Raw genomic sequence first — 16,964 nt, 5'->3', positions numbered from 1 at the left:
AGAGGAACTGAAGAGCCTCTTGATGACGGTGAAAGAAGAGAGTGAAAACGCTGCCTTAAAACTCAACATTCAGAAAACTAAGATCATGGCATCCGGTCCCATCACTTCATGGCGTATAGATGGGGAAAAAATGGAAACAGTGAGGACTTTATTTTCTTGGGCTCCAAAATCACTGTGGATGGTGACTGTAGCTGTGAAATTAAAAGATGCTTGCTCCTTGGAAGAAAGGCTATGACAAAGCTAGACAGCCTGTTAAAAAGCAGAGACATCACTTTGCTGACAAAGGTCCACATAGTCAAAGCTATAGTTTTTCCAATAGTCATGCACAGATGTGAGAGTTGGACCGTAAAGAATTCTGAGTGCTGAAGAATTGATGCTTTTGAACTGTGGTGTTTGAGAAGACTCTTGAGAGTTCTTTGGACTGCAAGGAAATCAGACCACTCAATCCTTAAGTAAATCAACCCTGAATACTCTTTGGAAGGACTGATGGGGAAGCTGAAGCTCCAGTACTTTGGATACGTGATGTAATGAGTTAACTTGTTTTAAAAGACACTGATGGTGGAAAAGATGGAAGGCAGGAGGAGAAGAGGACTACAAAGGATGAGATGGTTGGATGACATCACTGATTCAATGGACATAAGTCTGAACAAACTCTGAAAGATAGTGAAGGACAGGGAAGCAATGGCATGCTGCATTCCACGGGGTCGCAAAAAGTCGAACAAAACTGAGTGACTGAACAACAACAGCAATGTCTAAGTACATTGATTTTTCAATAAACTTATGTACACTAAAAGTAAAATAACTATATTAGCAAAAAAGTTAAATAATTTTTAAAATCATTAATTCATATTTGTTTATTTGTTTTTCAGAGATAAAAGCATGTTAAGTTATAGCTTTCCCTTTGAATATCTTTGGCTGCATCCCATGGACAAGGTTTTAAGGGATCGCAGGGGTAATAATTTATATTTGTTAAGAATTATTCCATATTTTTTAATATATTATTTATTAAAAATCGTCACAAGCTTTATGTCTTTTTCTCCACTTTGTTTTTGAAGAGACTAATGTATTTTTCCAAAATAACACAAGCTGTGAGTGCTAGAACTAAAATTTGAACTTAGTACTCTCTGATTCCAAACAGAATGTTTTTCCTAGTTTACCTTATTTCTTCTTGTAAACTTTTGAATATTCTTAGTGTCATTATTTTCTGAATATTCTAAGTGAGAGTTTGGTTTTCTTTTGTACCAAAGTTATTTATTAATAAGTAATTGTTTCTTTGTTTGAATATTCATTATTTATATCAAATATTGGGGGGACTGAGTGTGGCTCTTTTTTGGTAGTCAAGAGAGTTATTTAAATTATTTTAAAATTGTTATTGTTGTTGTTGTTATTCAGTCACTAAATGGTGTTCAGTCTTTGCAACCCCAGGGGCTGCCGCATGCCAAGCTTCCCTGTCCTTCGCTACCTCCTGGAGTTTGCTCAAACTCATGTCCATTGAATTGGTAGTGCCATCCAACCATCGCATCCTTTGTCGTTCCCTTCTCTTTAAATTAATTTAAAATAATTAATTAATTAAAATGTTGTTTAATAATAAATGGTTTAGATATTACAGAATGTGTTGTGGTTTTCTCATGATTAAAATTTCTTAATTTTTTTTGTTTTTGGTAAATAATTGCTTTTAAAGTTCATTGTGTCCTTCATGTCTACAGAGTAAAAAGATCTCATAGGTTAGACATTACACACACACTCTGTCTTTCTCTTATGGTTCATGAGCTGTAGGTATAAAATGAACCTTATCAATTCAATTTTTTACCTCATTTATGTCACTGCTATTTGCTTATTTGCAAAAATAGAACATTAAAGTATGTTTAAGTCTGAAATCTGGGTAAAATGGAAATCTTGACAAACACATGTGTATAGAAGCTACTCCTGTTGTAAGAGAATGTATTTTTTATAATAAAGATTAGAAAGAGAGTCAATTATCAAGCCTTTTTTTTTCTTAGAGCACAGTTTGTGATATTCAGTTACATTTTAGAAACAAATCAATTGGTTTCTACTGAAAAGAAACTTGATTACATGTTGCAAGGTATACAATATCCCTAAATAAAGGATAAGATAAAGTCATAAAGATTGCTTTTAAAAAGTGAAAAGTATTATGATCCTCTCATGTCTATAGAAATAAAAGTGGTAGGTTTTAACAGATATTTTAGCTTAATTTCTTTGCTTTAATAAATTTCTAAATCAAAAGTAGTTAAGACAAACCAAATTAAAATGAAAAATTCTGGATTTTAAAAAACCAAATTGAACTTAAAAATTTGTTAGTTTGCATCATTATTTCTATTTCGCTTTTTACCTAGCATTTAATAAAGAAATTTACAAAATTTCCAATCAATTTATATAGAGCTATCAGTTCAGTTCAGTCGTGTCTGACTCTTTGTGACCCCATGGACTGCAGCATGCCAGGCTTCCCTATCCATCACCAACTCCCGGAGCCTACTCAAACTCATGTCCATCGCATTGGTGATACCATCCAACCATCTCATCATCAGTTGTCCCCTTCTCCTCCCACCTTCAGTCTTTTCCAGCATCAGGGTCTTTTCCAATGAGTTGGTTCTTTGCATCAGGTGGCCAAAGTATTGGAGTTTCAGCTTCAGTATCAGTCCTTCCAGTGAACGTTCAGGACTGATTTCCTGTAGGATTGACTGGTTGGATCTCCTTGCAGTTCAAAGGGCTCTCTAAGAGCCTTCTCCAGCACCACAGTTCAAAAGCATCAATTCTTTGGCTCCCAGCTTTCTTTATAGTCCAGCTGTCACATCCATACAAGACTACTGGAAAAACCATAGCTTTGACTAGACAGACCTTTGTTGGTGAAGGAATGTCTCTGCTTGTTAATATGCTGTCTCGGTTGGTCCTAGCTTTTCTTCCAAGGAGCCAAGTGTCTTTTAATTTCATGGCTGCAGTCACCATCCGTGGTGATTTTGGAGCCCCCCAAAATAAAGTCTCTCAGTGTTTCCCTTGTTTCCCCATCTATTTGCCATAAAGTGATGGGACCAGATGCCATGATCTTAGTTTTCTGAACGTTGAGCTTTAAGCCAACTTTTTCACTCTCCTCTTTCACTTTCATCAAGAGGCTCTTTAGTTCTTCGTCACTTTCTGCCATAAGGGTGGTGTTAATCATATATTTTTAGTTTTAATATAAAAATTCCATTAGGGAGATTCCATATAATCTTTTCTAATTAAACTTTCAAATTGGGAAACAGCTTGTTTATAGTATAAATCATGGCTGTACACTATTTGTCAGAACTTAAGACACCTATTATGAAAATTTTTAAAAACAGGGTGATACCTATTTAGGTGACTGCTTTTAGTTGTATTATAATTTGAATTGCTACTTAATGTTACAGACTAGTCCATTTTAGCTCTTTGATTCTTTAGATATTATGTAAGTCTGATTTTTACTGGGTTTTGTTATTTTTTGTTTTTTCTTTCATTGGTGATTCATCTCAGTTCTGCTTTCTAAAATTAACCCCAAACTGACCATTTGTCACCACCTTCCTACAGTTACAATTATCAAAGCCCTCCCTCATCATATTTCACCTACATGCACACTCAGTAGCCTCATGTTGGATTTCCTGCTTCCCCTTCTTCCTCTCCACAATCTTTTCCCTAAAAGACAATTAGAATTCTTCCTGAAAACACGTACTCCTCTGCCCAGAATCCTGTATGGTGTATCATCCCAAAGTCAGGTCCATAGTGTGACCCCTGGAGTCCTACATTACTGCTTCTCTCATCTCATCTCCTAACACTCTTACTTAACTCTGCACCAAATACAGGGCTTTCTTACTGTCTTCTTCAAGCATTCAGTGCACACTCATACCTCAGAATATTGGCACCTAGTCTTCCTCCCAGGACTCCTTTTCTGGATGTTTGAATGAGTTGCCACCACACTTCATCTAAGAATGTACTAAAATACTTTTTGTTAGAAGCTGTCCTTGACCTCTCATATCTAAAATCCTTTCCCCACCTCATTTGCAGAGTGACTGACATACATAATTTAGATTTTTGCGTCTTTGTCTCATCTTTAACTTACCCAGGCCTACTTTGACAGCAGATGTTTTTAACAGTCTCTTTTATTGATTTCTTTCAAAAACATTCACAGTAATTTTATAGAAACAAAATCTCATTTTTGTACTGATAAAGTCACTGCCTTATATAACATTTCATTAAATTTCATAATTATAACAATAGACATCGTTGGCATGAATATTTGGAAGTAAATACACCTGATGCTTGGCAAAGCTAAAATTTAATTCATGGGAGCAAAGTGCAGGCTTCATTCTAGGGTTGTCTGCTAGACTCAGCAGACAGACTACTGTCCGCATCAGGCAGAATATGCTACAGAAGTAGAGAGTCTTTGTTAATCGTCCAGGGAATTGATTGAGTAGATCTCAATTAAAAGAGTTTGATTTGTAGTTAAAAAGAGAACTGAAATAAGCTTAGCTTGATTATATAAAGGAGCACTTCTAGAGTATTCTTTAATTTTTGGATTAGTTCATCTTGAAAATAAATTATATAATTATTTATAATAGAAACTTTCATATGAAATTAATTCCAAGAGTGGAAGTAGATGACCAGTAGAGAATTGCTGCTTTTCTTATAATGAACATATATTGTAAAAAATTCTGAAGGTGGCCGATAGTGATGGTTGTGCAACACTGTGGATGTACTTAATGCCACTGAAACAAACACTTAAAAATGGTAAATTTTATGTTATGGATATTTTGCCATAATAAAACCAAAATAAAAATACATCTATACTTAAAAATAATATAAATAAACCTGTGACAGATTATTAATGTGCAATATAGAAGAAAAGCTAGGATTCGTGGAATTAGAGGACTTGTATTTGTATAGTACTAGTTCTACCATGAATGAGTTGGAAGCATTTTACCCAAATTTTACATTTTCTTAGATGTAGTTTTCTTATGTTTAATGCAAATTTACTTACTCTTCACAACTCTCAGGAGTTTTATGAGGAACAAGTGAGGTTATTTATATAAAAATCTTTAAGGAACTGTAAATCAGTTTATAGACTTGGGTGGAATTTTTCATATTTTTGGAAGAGTAATTCACTGAACTGACTTAGTATTGTATGTAAAGTCTTGGCTGGAGGCATTTGCTATTGAGGTTTTAAAATGTTTAAATTACTTATTTTAAATGTTTGGTTTTTTTGAAAATGCAGCTGTTTTTCCTCCAGGGTATAATTAATTGAGAATGGAAAAGTTTGACTTATATTTGGAGAGTTATACTTCTTATTGGCATTATTAAATGTTAAGGTTTTTTGTTATTGATGGCGTTTCTTAACAGATCCCCTTTATAACTTCTGAAGGGAAAAACCTTGCAAACTGAGATGGATACTGAATAACTTAACTTTTCCTTTCTTATTTGAAGTCAGTGTGTTAAAATGCAGTTATCAAAAAAAAAAAGGTTTATGCAGTGGGACAAAAAATGGCAGATTGGGTAAGGTATAATGATACCATAAATCAGATTTAAGTAATAGAAAATGATTCATTTTGGACATTGATCAAAGTGCATTTCTGGTTGCTCACCTTCCATAGACTAAAAGATATTTTTTTCCTGCCAGTAAGAAAACAGTGATTTGGAGGAACTCAGTTAATTTACAGAGATTTTTTTTTTTTTTTTTGTAGAAATGGAGATAGAATGTAGGAAAATGGTCAATACACACTTACTTTGGCAGGAAACTTTTTTACAAGATAAAGGGAAAAAAAATCAGAATTTAATTAGGTGAAATCTATTGAATGTTCTGTTGGGGGCATAACAAAGAACTCTTTGACCTAGTATACAATGTACAATACTAAAACAATGTGATCTTAATCTTTGAAATTTACTGTTTTAAACATCTTCTGTCAATTAATATGTACTCATTCTGATTAATAGAGCTGGTGTAGTCTGTGTTCAGTTTCAAGAGATTCTTTTTTCTCTTAGTTAGTTGTAGCATTTCTGCAGTTTGCTCCAGAATTATTTTAGATAATGTGGCCCATTGACATATTTTAGAATTTTAAATTTGAGTGCCTTTAGGCAGCATACTCAGTCGTTTGCCATAGTCTCTGCCATTCCTATGGTTTCTGCCTTACTACACGTATTTCATTTATGTGAAACATCTGGCCTTTAGAGACATGTCACTCTTGCTCAATTTTTACATAAAGGTACAAGGCAAGCATAAAAAGGAAAAGGATAATTTCTGTCTCTTCAACCCATACCTTTTTCCGTCATGCCTAGTGAGTGGGGGTTCCCACAAGGCTTGGATGAGCAGATCTGAAACTGAGTGATCGTTAAATTATCCCTATGCATGGTGTCATCTCCTGGTTTTAGTTATAGCTTTCTATTTTTTCAAGTGCTATTAGTGTGTCATTTGCCATAACATATTGTGAATAAAGGACTATGCTAAATTTATGTTAAGCCACACTCTAGTGGAGGTAAAGACTTCCAGTTTTATCTAGATATTTCTCATACTTTTTTTCCCCAGGGTATGCAAGAATTTTTATGCTGTTCTTTTTTTGTTAAACAGAGCAAAATAACTTATGGAATATAAAAATAAGAGCTGATGAGCATGCCACTAATGGAGAAAAAGGGGTATTTTCACAGAATTGATTTTTTTCCCCATCCCATCTACATTTGATGTCAATCAAAACATACCATTGGCCATTCAGTTAAAAAAAATGCAATATAATTGTGCACGTACACCGGTTGCTTCATGTACAATAAAGGAATGGGGAAGGGGAAAATGAAAGAATAGAGAAACTATATTGTAGTAGTCAGAATGTGGTGGAACCAAATTGCAGTTTTCTAGTTGAAAATGTCTTGATCTGGAGGAACAGAATTCTGCAGTAAAGTGTGAAAGTCAGTTGCTCAGTCCTGTCCTACTCTTTGTGAACCCATGGACTGCCATGGAATTCTCCAGGCCAGAATACTGTAGTGGGTGGCCTTTCCGTTCTCCAGGAGATATTCCCAACCCAGGGATCGAACCCAAGTCTCCTGCATTGCAGGTGGATTCTTTACCAGCTGAACCACCAGAGAAGCCCATGAATACTGGAGTGGGTAGTCTATCCCTTCTCTAGAGGATCTTCCTGACCCAGGAATAGAAACGGGGTCTCTTGCATTGCACGTGATTCTTTACCAGCTGAGCTACCAGCAGTAAAGTATAAAGTTCCCTTTTTAGTAGATAGATACCTCCTGTCTGCTGCTGAAATGCATCAATTGTATCTGCATCTTCCATCTCCAACTGTGCAGGTTTGTCTATCTCCTTGGTTGGATGCCCATTAAATCAGGATCTGATCTGTCTCCTTGACAAACCCTGTCGTTCACAATAGGCTTTCATTAGTTTACTAAGTGGTGTATGCCTCTTAATTTTAAACTGCACCACAGAACCAACCTGCCCCACCAATTTCAAATTAATATAATCGTTGTTCTCAGTCTTGACTCATGCTTGGGGTTTTTCGTCCTCCATGGCAAGCGCCGGGAGCATCCTCAGCCCCGCCTCACAAGAGAGGTACCAGGTCCACACAGAACAAGCACAGAAGGAGCGCTGGAGGAGGGAGAGGGCATATGCCTCTCATGCTTTTTGAACTTATATCTTTGGAAACGATACATTTCTTGGGGGCCTCTTTTGGGGGAGGAGGGTCTACTACTAATGCAGTAATATTTCCAATTATATTAATATTTAAATGAATGTCCTCAAAATGTAATGGTTAAGTTGTTTACATAGTAATAGAACTTGAAGATAAACCCTATAAATCATTATTAATTTGAAATGAAAAACTCTGAACCATTCATGTATCATTCTGTTTAAAATTGCCCTGACCACATTCTCTGTCTTTCTTACTCTGGTTTATTTTTCTTCATCAGACTTTTCACCCCTTAAATTTTGTATTTGTTTCTTTATTTGTTATCTGTCTCTTCCTTCTATGTAATCTCGTGGCAAGGACTTGTTTCTGATTACTGCTCTGTTTCATGGCTTACAACAGTGTCTGATATATAATGAGAAGCTTACTAAATATTTGATGCAGGAGTCCATGAAACCCTCTCATGCAGCTGTCGTGTTTTCTATTATGGATATGCCCTCTCCAGTATACCTTCGGTGTCCTTTAGCTTAGTACATACAGAATACAGATCCTGATGCTGTAACTCTTCCTACTCTAAACCCTGCATTGTCTTCAGAATGACAGCTGTCCTATCACTTTAATGCAATTTGCTGTTTATCTGCCTGTTATTTGTTTTTTTTAAATTAAAACTTTGATCTCCTTGAGGAAAAGATCTTTGTTGCCTTCACCAACTTATCCCCTATACCTAACATGGTATCTGAAGGTGCTCAAGAAATGTTTGTACAATAAAGTTGTGATAGTTTACATATGAATAAAACAGAAGTTCAGAGGTGATATGATACATGTTGGTGATTATGCTGCTAGTGAGCAGCAGAGTCAGGCTAACTCCCTCAGTCCAATGCTCTACCACTTAAAGGAGTGGATTTCGATTTTTAATGAAAAGTATTTTTGTTTCTTCACTTGCAGATATTGAGGATGTTAAGAAGTACAAACCTGGTTACTTGGAAGCTACACTTAATTGGTTTAGATTTTATAAGATACCAGAGGGAAAACCGGAAAACCAGTTTGCTTTTAATGGAGAATTCAAGAACAAGGTGAAGTTGATAATCTTTATTTTATTTATTTATTTATTTATTTATTTTGATCATTTTATTTTAAAATGTGCCTGTGATACCTGTGCCACATTTCTTTCACTTTGGGGGATTTCTTCTGTGAATATTTGTGGATAGTATGATAATAAAAGAACTGTTTACTGACTTTCATGTTTAAGGACATTATTTTATTTTTATTTTTTAAAAAGGTTTAGGAGCTCTAAGTAAATCAGTAAGGCTGATAAATACCTGTATCCATCCATTTATCTATCAATATCTCCTTCATCTCAGAAAATAAAAGATTTCCATGATCAGTCTAACTCTGTAAATTGTAAATGAAGAAAAATCTTTCATTTTACTGTTCTGGAAAGGAGGGAGTTACTTACCATTAATGCAGACCCAAAGGGGCTTCCCTCCTAAGTGTTCATTCTGTCATGACTGAATTCAGCTACTTAACAATTAAGAAAGCATTTGAATTGTCTTACTGTCAAGAGAGTTTTTATATTAGAAAACCACAAAGTTACCAAAAAGTGGCTCTAACATGACACAAATGGAGAAAATGGACCAGAATTAAAGTCTAAAACTATTATACTACTTCTTTTATTTATTTATTTATTTTTACTACTTTTAAATGTATTGCCACTATATAAGTTTCACATTATAGACCAGCCTTTAAGTGGATACTAATAAATACAGAATGTTTTGTAAGTAAAGTAAGCCATAGTCATAAAAACTTCAAAATTACAGTAAGTATTTTGTTATACAAGAGCTTATTGCTGAACCCAGTGTTTTTAAAAGGTATATTAACCCTTAAGATCTTGAGGGCTTTGTCTAGGATATATTAAATATGGATATAAAACTACTAGGCTGTGATCTCTCACATAAAAATTAAATACTAAAAATTTATAAAATAAATTATTTTTTTCTTTTTCCTCTAAAATGTATGTTGTATTTTATGTTTGAAACAATACACATTTCAAACCTACGTGTACCTTTGTGGCCCCTTATTGCTTTGGGGTTGACTACCAAGTCATTTCATGAATTTATAAAAGAATGAGGTAGTTTGGGAATTTTGGGGGTTTGATTTCGACAAACATTAATTTTTTTCTGAATGAAGAAGACTGGGTCATTTATGCATCCCTTCAGAAAAATCATTTTATGCATTACTTTTTATCACTGCTGTTTAATATATTGAGCTTAACCCAGGAAAATTGAATTATATCTCTTCAACATGGTTGAAAAGATGGCTCTAGGCTGTAATCTAGATTTTATTTTTTTTCACGCCGACTGCTTAAAGCAAGTACTGGAATCTGTTTTAATAATCAAAATTATCTGAATAATATGGTTAAAAATCTTTCCATGTATTTTCCAAATAATGAATTGACTTTTTGTCCCATACCTTAGGAGTCTCCCTTATACCACCTCACCAAGCATTAAGCCGTCTCCTTCATCTCAGGCAACAGCAGACCTGAGGGAACGTTTTCTCTTCAGAAGTACATTTGCCATCATTTTCTTCATATCATAATGTGTTTAGTTGTCACTGAAAAAGAGAGGAGCTAGTATGACTTAGTACATAAGAACTCTGCTTTAAGGAAATTTAGCAACATTTTGGGGGAAAAAATAAAAATTTTCTTTGAAAAAATAAAGCAAGTTTTCCTTAAATGGTCTTACTAGGTATGTGTCTATTGTTGAGTTTTCATTTTTAGATACTATATGAATTCACGCTAAGAAAAAGATTTTTAAAATGTTGGCGTTTATTACCTTCAGACAGTGGATAGTCTAAAATGATTATTCATTTAAACTACTTACAGCATTATTGATGATGAAATTATTAAGTTTGTGCTTATTTACAATCCAGAGAGTAGGCTAACTGGTTTACATACAACCATCTTATTTATTCTTTCATCAACTCTATGATTTAAATCAGGGGTTGGCAACTTTTTCTTTTTCTGTAAGAGCAGATAGTAAATATTTTAGACCTGCAGGCCATATGTTCTCTGTCACAACTACTCAACTCTTCCATTGTAGCACTAATGCAGTCAGAAGCTGTGCACAAATGCATGGATGGACATGACTGTGCTGAATAAAACTTTATTTACAAAAACATGTGGCAGGCTGGGTTTGACTCAAAGGCCCAAGTGTGCCAGCTCCTGATTCAGATGATTTTATTACATTCCATCTTAAGAAGAAATTAGGACAAAGAGATTGAATTATCTGCACCGAGTCACACAGCTGGTAAAGAAGGATGTGAGAACTTATACTTAGGTTTGTCTGGCTCCAGAGCTCATATTCTTAATAATTGACTGTCATACTATGACTAGTTCCAAGTTATTAATAGTATAATGATGTGATTGCTATATCTTTTTTTGGTTTCTAACCAGGCTTTTGCTCTTGAAGTCATTAAATCTGCTCATGAATGTTGGAAAGCCTTGCTTATGGACAAGTGTGATGGCGGGGCTATAAATTGGTAAGAATTTGTCTTTTCTATGTAGTGTTAATTTTTATTATTAAGTGGTACTAAAGAGCCATATGATACTACTCAGATCTTTTGTTTGTTTGTTTCTTTTAAACAGAATTGCAATTTTTTTTTTTTCATTTAAAAAATGTTTAAAGAGCACCTATTTGGAAAGTATTACCAAGTACTGGGCACTATGAAATTAGAAATTGACATGATCACTTTTCCCAGGGGATTTATAGTTTAGTAGGGAATATTGCCAAGTAAACAAGCATTTACTTACAATGAATTGTGATATATGCAAAGGTGGAGGAAAAAACAGTGATTTTTCAACATGCAGACATATGATTATTTAATTTATGTTGTATGTATCATCATTTCTTGGTAAGAGTAAAAAAAGCCTTCTTATTCAACATGATCTGGGTCACCAGCTAATTAATTAAGGGGAATCAAACAAACGTAAGATGTATAACTCAAACATTTTATTTTACTTTAAAAAATTTAAATATATGTTTATTTATCAATCTGTGGATATAAGGCTAAGACTTTTTCTGTAGAGATTCCACGTAGACTAATAGAATAATATAATAGACTATATAATAGAGAATAAAGATCAGATCCTGCAATCTTTATACTCCTTATACTTAAGAGCCTTTGTAAATTTTTAGGATTCTTTTTATCTAACCTTTTATGCTTGTCTTGGTGATGGTTTAGTTGCTAAGTTGTGTTCAACTCTTGCAACCCCATGGACTGTAGCCCACCAGGCTCCTCTATCCATGGGATTTTCCAGACAAGAATACTGGAGTGGATTGCCATTTCCTTCTCCAGGGGATCTTCCCGACCCAGGAATTGAACCCAGGTCTCCTTCATTTCAGGCAGATTCTTTACTGACTGAGCTATGAGGGAAGCCCTTATAGCTGGGTTGTCTTACCCACACCTAATTTAACGCCCAAGTTTTTATAGTGACTCAGTGGTAAAGAACCGCCTGGCAATGCACAAGATGTGAATTCAGTCTCTGTGTCAGGAAGATCCCCTGGAGAAGGAAATGGCAACCCACTCCAGTATTCTTGCCCGGAAAAGTCCCATGGACAGAGGAGTCTGGTGGGCTACAGTCCATGGGGTCACAAAGAGTCGGACATGACTTAGTGAGTAAACACCAACAGCAGAGGCTCGATAGTGTTTACAGCCTCAGTAGTTTTAGAGCCCACTTGATGTCCATAGAAATAATTCTGTTTCCACATTCCCTTCATCAGTGAGTATTCATATAGCTTAAATTATGAAATTATAATAACAAAGGCCACTGACATAAAAGGTTTGAACATGAAAACAACTGACTCTTGGTAAGCCTAACTAACAAGCAAATATACAGTCTTTCTGGCAAGCAAAATCCTACCCAAGTTCATTGTCCTCTCTAAATCAGGAGAAAATGGGAAGCCATTGAGTCTTTCAGTAAGGACTGATTGAGGATCTCCTGCCAGGTACTGTGCTGATAGTAGGATTACTGCTGTGAGTACAGTGAATATAGTCCTTGTGCTCTTGGAGCCCAGAGTCTGGGAATCAAGAGAGAAATCATTAAAAAAGAAATCATTAGACCAAAGTAATATGGGATAAAGAATTAGTCAGTCTCAGGGAATGTTTTATCCAAGTTCAGAGGCTTACCTTGTAAATGCTTGGGCATTGTAGCTTCAGATTCTATTGCTCTCTTTTTTAAAAATTTTAATTAGAGTATAGATGATTTACAATATTACATTAGTTTCTGCTATACATCAGAATATATCAGTTGTATGTATATATTATACCCTTCCTTTTTTTAGATTGTTTTCCCTTATAGGTCATTACAGAGTATTGAGAAGAGTTCTATATGTTTTACAGTAGGTCCTTAACTAGTTATCTATTTTATATATAGTAGTGTGTATATGTCAATTCTAGTCTCCCAGTTTATCCCTCCCTCCCCTCAACTCCTGCTTTCCCTGCTGGTAAGCAGAAGTTTGTTTTCTACATCTGTGACTGTTTCTGTTTTGTAAATAAGTTTAATTCTATCATTTTTTAAATTCCATATATAAGGAATATCATATGATATTTCTTCTTGTCTGACACTCCACTCAGTATGACAGTCTCTATTGGTCCATCCGTAATATGACAAATGACACTATTTCATCCTTTCTGTGGCTGAGTAGTGTTCCATTGTGTATATGTACCATATCTTTATCCATTCCTCTGGCGATGGATATTTAGGTTGCTTCTGTGTCATCAGATTCTGTTTCTCTTGCAGGCTAGCATGACACTGTGGACTTCATCTTCTCCCATTTTTCTTTTGTAGAACACTCTTTTTTTTCAGCATAGTTTTAAAAGTTATTTGTTTCTAACATAAACATTGCAGTTTATTAACAAGAAAACTGGGTATAAATTAAATGTCTTCTAGCTGTTGCTATCCTAGTAACTAATAGGCTGAATTCTTCTTTCTGGTCAGATATTCTAAGTCATATATTAATCTGATAGGCTCCCAGGTGGTGCTTGTGGTAAAGAGTCTGCCTGCCAATGCAGGGGACACAAGAGACATGAGTTTAATCCCTAGGTTGGGAAGATCCCCTGAAGGAGAAAATGGCAATCCATTCCAGTATTCTTGCCTGGAGAAGCCCATGGACAGAGGAGCCTGGCGGCCTACAGTCTGTGGGTTTGCAGAGTCGAATACGACTGAGCACACACACACACACGCACCCTCTAAAAAGAGGGGTTTCTGATTGTTCAGAGAGGTATTTGCTTGCTGTTTGCTTTCATTTCCTTTCTAATGGTACTTCTGAAAACCTTTTGCAGTCTTAGATGGGGCTTATATGGTTTCCAGGTTTTTTGAGCTGCACATTTAGCAAACATCTCTGATTAGTTTTTCTATAGCTTGATATCATTCCTTCTATGCTGATTCTAATTGTCTTTACTGTGAGAGTAAATTTATTTATATGCTCTGAAGTCATTTTACTCTAGCCTCCTAGGTAATGATATGGATTACATTAACAATAAGAATTGACATTTATTGAGCTGTATGCTATTTTTCAGGTTATGTAAGCTCTATATGTATCATCTAATTAATATTCACCAGAACATTAATTTTTGTACCCATTTTACATATGAGGAAATTGAGGTCACATAGAGATTATGACCTATTGATGGTCTCTATGTGATGGATTTAATCCAGACTTTAAACATATTCTCTTAATAGCTATATTCTTTCTCTGTTTTCAAAGAATACAGCAAAATTAATTTTTTTAGCTAAAAATTTTTATAAGTCCTGGATGTAAATTTTATGCATCTAGATAATTTAAAGTCAAAATCTTCAGAATTTCAACTCATTTTTATCATATTTTCTTTATTTTTTGTCACTATAAAATATATTTATAGTTAAGTTTTTCTTTCCTTTGTCTTGACCTATGAATTGCTTCTCTCTCTCAGTTCCTTCTAGTATACCCTGTTATTGATTACCAAACCTTCCCACCTTCCTTTTTAACCTGTTCTCTCCATGTAAATAGGTTTAAGTCTGAACTGAAGGCAGTATTTTTCAAGTAGTTCTCTCAAACAGTGTATATAGTACAGCACAGTTACCTAGGGAAACCATTAGAAAGTTCAAGTTTGTTGTCCTCTTCTTTAAATCTGATGAATTAGGATCTTTGAGGAGAAGGATCTAAGTATCAGTATGTTTTAGAAGCTCCCTGGCTTCTGATGAGCCGTTTTGCTTAAGAACCATAAAATCTAAATTTTTCAAAGAACAAACAATTGGCCCCTTTTTGCCACCCAGCCTCGTTTCCTATCACTTCTTGCTTTTTATTTCATGTTCCAGCAACTTAGAACTACCTGTCACCCCTCACAAACACCATGCTTTTATTGATCTCTGGGGCGTTTCTCATTTTGTCTCCTTTGCCGTGATTTTCTTCTCACTTCTTAAACTGGCTGACTTACTCATCTGGTAAGACTTTGTTTTGACTTCGCTTTCTCTAGGAAACTTTCCCTCACCCTAGCCTTGTGCTCACCAAGGTGCCATTATACCTAGCTAAAGTGCTATTCCTTGCCCCTCCCCCGTGTAGTCTTATCACTGTGTTTATTAATTAACTGCTTGTTTGATGAATTTGTCTCCTCTAGAGTATAACTTCCTCAAACGTAGATGAATAAAGATGCTGTATTCATCTTTATATTCATAAATATTCATATTTATATTCTACATGCCTGACATGTAATAGCCACTCGGTAAATACATGTTGGAGTGATTGTTGGATAATATTTTAAAGTCAAAAAATATATGTTGTGTTTTAAGTCCAGTAGTAACTCTTCTGTTTCCAGGAGCCCTGCGTTTACTAAATTACTTAATTCTCTTTTTCCCAATAAGTTTTATTGTTGTTATTTTTATTCTTTTTCACCACAGCTTACTGTTTACTCTGGAAGCTGCATATTTTTTAAGCAGGGATAATTAAGTTATTTCTGTTTTTACTGAAAAAAGCTTGAAATTCTCTGGAGGAAAAATACAGTTTTTTGTCATTTGGTTTTATTGTTCTTCAACTCTTCTCAGATTCTCTTTAATCATGATTTATATATCTACCTTATTCTAAGAAATCAGGACTGTACTCTTCATTTCACCAGTTTATGTCACTGATCATTATTCTGATCCAGATTTTTCAAGTTTTGACTGATTCTCAGCTGCCCTTCTAATTATAAAACTGCTTTAATTTCTTTACTCATTAATTGTTTTATATTGTAGCTACTCTGTTTAACATGGTCTTTACAAGACATACCATTAGATTTATCTTTGAAAAATACAGATGTGATTGTCATTTTTATGCTTCAAATCTTCTTGTGACTCTCTTCAATTATAGGATCTAATCCAACTCTTCTCTGTATTAAACAGTGTGTCTAAACCTCCTTTTCCAGCCTCATGTTCTTTTCCTCCTCTTTCATTATCTTTCCTCCATGAATGCCTGCCCCATCATCAAAAAAACAGTTTAGATATTACTTCTGCAAAGTCGTTTCATTTCTTTGGGGCATCATTAACTGTACCCTCACCTGTGTTCTCATATCACTGCTTTCCACACCTCTAGGTAGAGCTTAGAGTGTTTTATTACTTTTTTTATGCTCTAAATTGAGTTTGTATTTTAGCCCTAGTGATAGGACTTGGCACATACTAGGTAGTTTGAACATGCTTACTGAATGAAAAAAATTATATAAACATTTATATGAAGTTTTCAACATATATATATATTTGTTTTTTCATATATATGTATATTGTTCCAAATTATTTAAGTCTTGAAGCTGTTTCTTTCTACCTTTCCAGAGAAAGATATATTTAGTCCATATATAACTCTAGTTCTTTTACCTTTATGTAGACTTACATCAATGCTAGTTTTCTTCAGTGAACTCTGGAGGTTATGGTCCCAAATCATCATCATTCTTATCTCTTTAAATTTTCTCTCTCCTTTGTCCTTGACTGTTTTGCTTTAGAAAGAAAAGCCTTGACCAGTCTGAACCTTGGACACTGTCCTTGGGGATTCACATCAGTCTGGGCCTTTGTCTGATTTGATTGTCTTGAAGAAAATAATTTTCTCTTTACTAAAATTCCATAATGCTGGTCCTGTAAGTTTCATCTTTTAGATATTTTTTATTACCTGCAGGTAACTTTCTCTTTCTGTTTCTTTTTATTTAATCACTAATTTTCCTTATTGCTGCTGCTAAGTCACTTCAGTCGTGTCCGACTCTGTGCGACCCCATAGACGGCAGCCCACCAGGCTCTGCCATCCCTGGGATTCTCCAGGCAAGAATACT

At 34.8% G+C, this 16,964-nt stretch overlaps 1 protein-coding gene and 1 pseudogene across 6 annotated transcripts in view; one reads left to right on the top strand and one right to left on the bottom strand.

The window, feature by feature from the left end:
• Nucleotides 1-16,964, top strand: part of PPA2 (inorganic pyrophosphatase 2) — a 96,209-nt gene that overhangs the window by 59,670 nt on the left and 19,575 nt on the right. For all 6 annotated transcript variants that reach the window (XM_081484285.1, XM_081484268.1, XM_081484270.1 and 3 more), the window contains 2 exons: nt 8,586-8,713; nt 11,092-11,177. In XM_081484285.1, coding sequence (XP_081340411.1) covers nt 8,586-8,713; nt 11,092-11,177 — 214 coding nt within the window. The remainder of the gene's footprint in view (nt 1-8,585; nt 8,714-11,091; nt 11,178-16,964) is intronic.
• LOC145538774 (small ubiquitin-related modifier 2 pseudogene) lies at nt 3,616-7,525 on the bottom strand (annotated as a pseudogene).

The sequence above is a fragment of the Giraffa tippelskirchi genome, chromosome 1 (assembly GCF_054371585.1).
Source record: "Giraffa tippelskirchi isolate mGirTip1 chromosome 1, T2T-mGirTip1v1.2.pri, whole genome shotgun sequence".
Lineage (NCBI taxonomy): Eukaryota > Metazoa > Chordata > Mammalia > Artiodactyla > Giraffidae > Giraffa > Giraffa tippelskirchi.
The sequence above is the reverse complement of the archived record's forward strand: the minus strand, read 5'-3'. Positions and strand labels throughout refer to the sequence as shown.